General features: G+C 49.2%; 1 protein-coding gene across 4 annotated transcripts in view; it reads left to right on the top strand.

Moving 5' to 3' along the window:
* Positions 1-2,500, top strand: part of lamc3 (laminin, gamma 3) — a 128,935-nt gene that overhangs the window by 99,886 nt on the left and 26,549 nt on the right. For all 4 annotated transcript variants that reach the window (XR_006021659.1, XM_042059660.1, XM_042059659.1 and 1 more), the window contains exons 13-14: positions 403-591; positions 2,237-2,488. Coding sequence is in view for 3 of the 4 variants with exons in the window: in XM_042059660.1 (XP_041915594.1) it covers positions 403-591; positions 2,237-2,488 (441 nt within the window). In the remaining variant the exon portion in view is untranslated. The remainder of the gene's footprint in view (positions 1-402; positions 592-2,236; positions 2,489-2,500) is intronic.

Genomic DNA, 2,500 nt, shown 5'->3' with positions numbered 1-2,500 from the left:
CCTACCTGTTGCCTTTCACCATCCACGTATTTAACTGCTGTCGCATCCCTTGACATGCCATCTTCTTTTCCCTCTGTCTCTTTTTTTTTAGCCACCGACAGCTTTTTTGCTGTATCCATCTTTTTCCATAGACGGCAACTCACTACTCGTAGGCCTAACTGCTCGATCAGTGCTCACGGCGCCCCCACTCCCTCTTCTATGTCAAAATTCTATGATGGAATCTTAAGAGATAGGGCGCCTACTCTAGCCTGATACCAGATACCAAATAAATATATCGCTTTGGCGCCCCCATGGTGTTGCGCCCCTATGCGCCGCATATAGCGCATACCCACTTTTTGCGCCACTGCGACTGTGCATGCTTTCAAAATGTCTCATATGTGTGTGTGTGTGTGTGTGTTTCAGGAGAGTGCACCTGCACAGATTTCACTACTGGTCCAACCTGTGAGAGATGCCTGGATGGTTACTACGGCAATGCATTGATTGGCAGCTCCAGAGACTGCCAGCCCTGCCCCTGTCCGGACCGCACCACCTGTGCCCAGCTGCCTGACACAGGGGATGTGGTCTGTACCAACTGCCCCCATGGACAGAGGGGTGAGTCAAATACCTTCTACTTATCAGTTAAAGCAGTGGGCAACCGCCCTCAAGCAGAGATGGAACATTCCAGAGGTTAAATGGTTAAAAGGGGCATTCGACTCCATGTAGCTGCCTGCAGCAGTCTTAAGCTGACTGCATAACGTGATTATCTACTTCAGACTCTCAGAAATAGAGTTTTCAACCATGACGTATTCACAATTCCGGGTTGAAAACATTTCAGAATCTCAGAAATAATTGTGTTATGCAGTCAGCTTAAGACGGCTGCAGGCAGCTACATGGAGTCGAATGCCCCTAAAGAAACACACTCCGCCCCCCGTCACGCAGACATGGAGCACGGAACACAGACACGGAACATTCTAAGTGTTAAACGGTTTTGAAACGCCTTCTTTGTCTTTGCTGCACTCGTCTCCTTAACCAGGTCATTTGTTTTGCTACTTCAGGCTCTACCACTCACACTAATTAGCCAATGCTAGTGGTTACACACCTCCTAGACCCAGAGAGGACTTTTAATCTGTGAGTGTGGGCTTCCTACACAATCCCTCGTTAACCTCCACTTCGTGCCAATTAGTCCGTTTTAATGGTCGCCTCAAAGCCAGCGTAGGTGTTTAACGTTCACACAGCCCGGTCTTTGAACCCTCTACTCCCCAACCAGCGTGACAAAGAGCCAGGCGTTTCTCTCCATCTGAAACCTGAAGGTGGAGGTGCTCACTGAGGATGGTCGATCCCTCTCCAATTAGTGCTGCTGCAGCTTCTTCCTCGTAATTCTGATGCGTGTCACATTCACCAGGCCCACACGGCTAACACTGAGCCTCTCTGAGCGACCAACACACACTACTTACCTCTTCCTCTTCTGATTCATGCTCAGAGACAAACAAGACACCCTCCTTGCCTCTAAAATACATCTTTACTTCCCTTTATTTTCCGGAGGGTGGGGGGGTTCGAGTGTGTTTGAGGTGTGTGTGTGTGGGGGGGGGGGGGGGGGGGAGTGTTTGTTGACGGTGCGCTTTAGTGAGTTTTGCCATAGTGTTTGTCTCAAAAGCATCTGTAATTACCAGGAAATAGAGGGGAAGCGTGTGTGTACGGCTTTTGAGATGTTGGCTGTTGTCCTGTTGTCAAGGGAATGGTGGCAGCAGGCTGCAGGTAATTGCTTTGACAAAAGTAAAGAGTGATAATTACATTTTATTATAGAAGAAGACACAAGCTGCGTTTCCACTTGAACAACATGTGCGTGTGTGTTTGTGTATGTGTGTGTCTATGTATTTGCATTCTTCTGTATGTGTGTGTGTGTGTATGTATGTGTGTGAGAGTGTGTGTGTATTGTTTTGTGTAGTGCACTTGTATGTGTGTGTGAGAGCACGTGTGTGTGTGTATGTGTGTGTCCAATGTATCTGCATTCTTCTGTGTGTGTGTGTGTGTGTGTGTATGTGTGTGTGAGAGAGAGTGTGTGTGTGTGTGTATGTGAGCGTGCACTACACATAACAATTGTGTTTGTATGTGTATGTGTGTATATGTGTGCGAGAGCGTGTGCGTGTGTGTGTGTGTATATGTGTGTGTGAGCGTGCACTTCACATAACAATTGTGTTTGTATGTGTGTGTGTGTGAGTTCTGGTGTTCTGAGGTGTGTCTCTCTCTTTACTGACAGGCACCAGGTGTGAGATGTGTGAGGACGGTTTCTACGGCGACCCCCTGGGGCTACGGGGCGCAGTGCGCCCGTGTGTGAGGTGCGAGTGTAACTTTAACGTGGACCCCAACGCGTTGGGTGTGTGTGACCATGTGACGGGGCGCTGTCTGAAATGCCTTGGACACACAGCCGGTGACCACTGCGAACGTTGCCAGCCCGGTTACTATGGCGATGCGATGGAACCGGACCGCAACCCCTCCCAGAAGTGCAAACGTGAGTGTGCCA

This window comes from Alosa sapidissima, chromosome 13 (genome assembly GCF_018492685.1).
Source record: "Alosa sapidissima isolate fAloSap1 chromosome 13, fAloSap1.pri, whole genome shotgun sequence".
Taxonomy (NCBI): domain Eukaryota; kingdom Metazoa; phylum Chordata; class Actinopteri; order Clupeiformes; family Clupeidae; genus Alosa; species Alosa sapidissima.
Note: the sequence above shows the minus strand (reverse complement) of the source record. Positions and strands in the feature narration are given on the sequence as shown.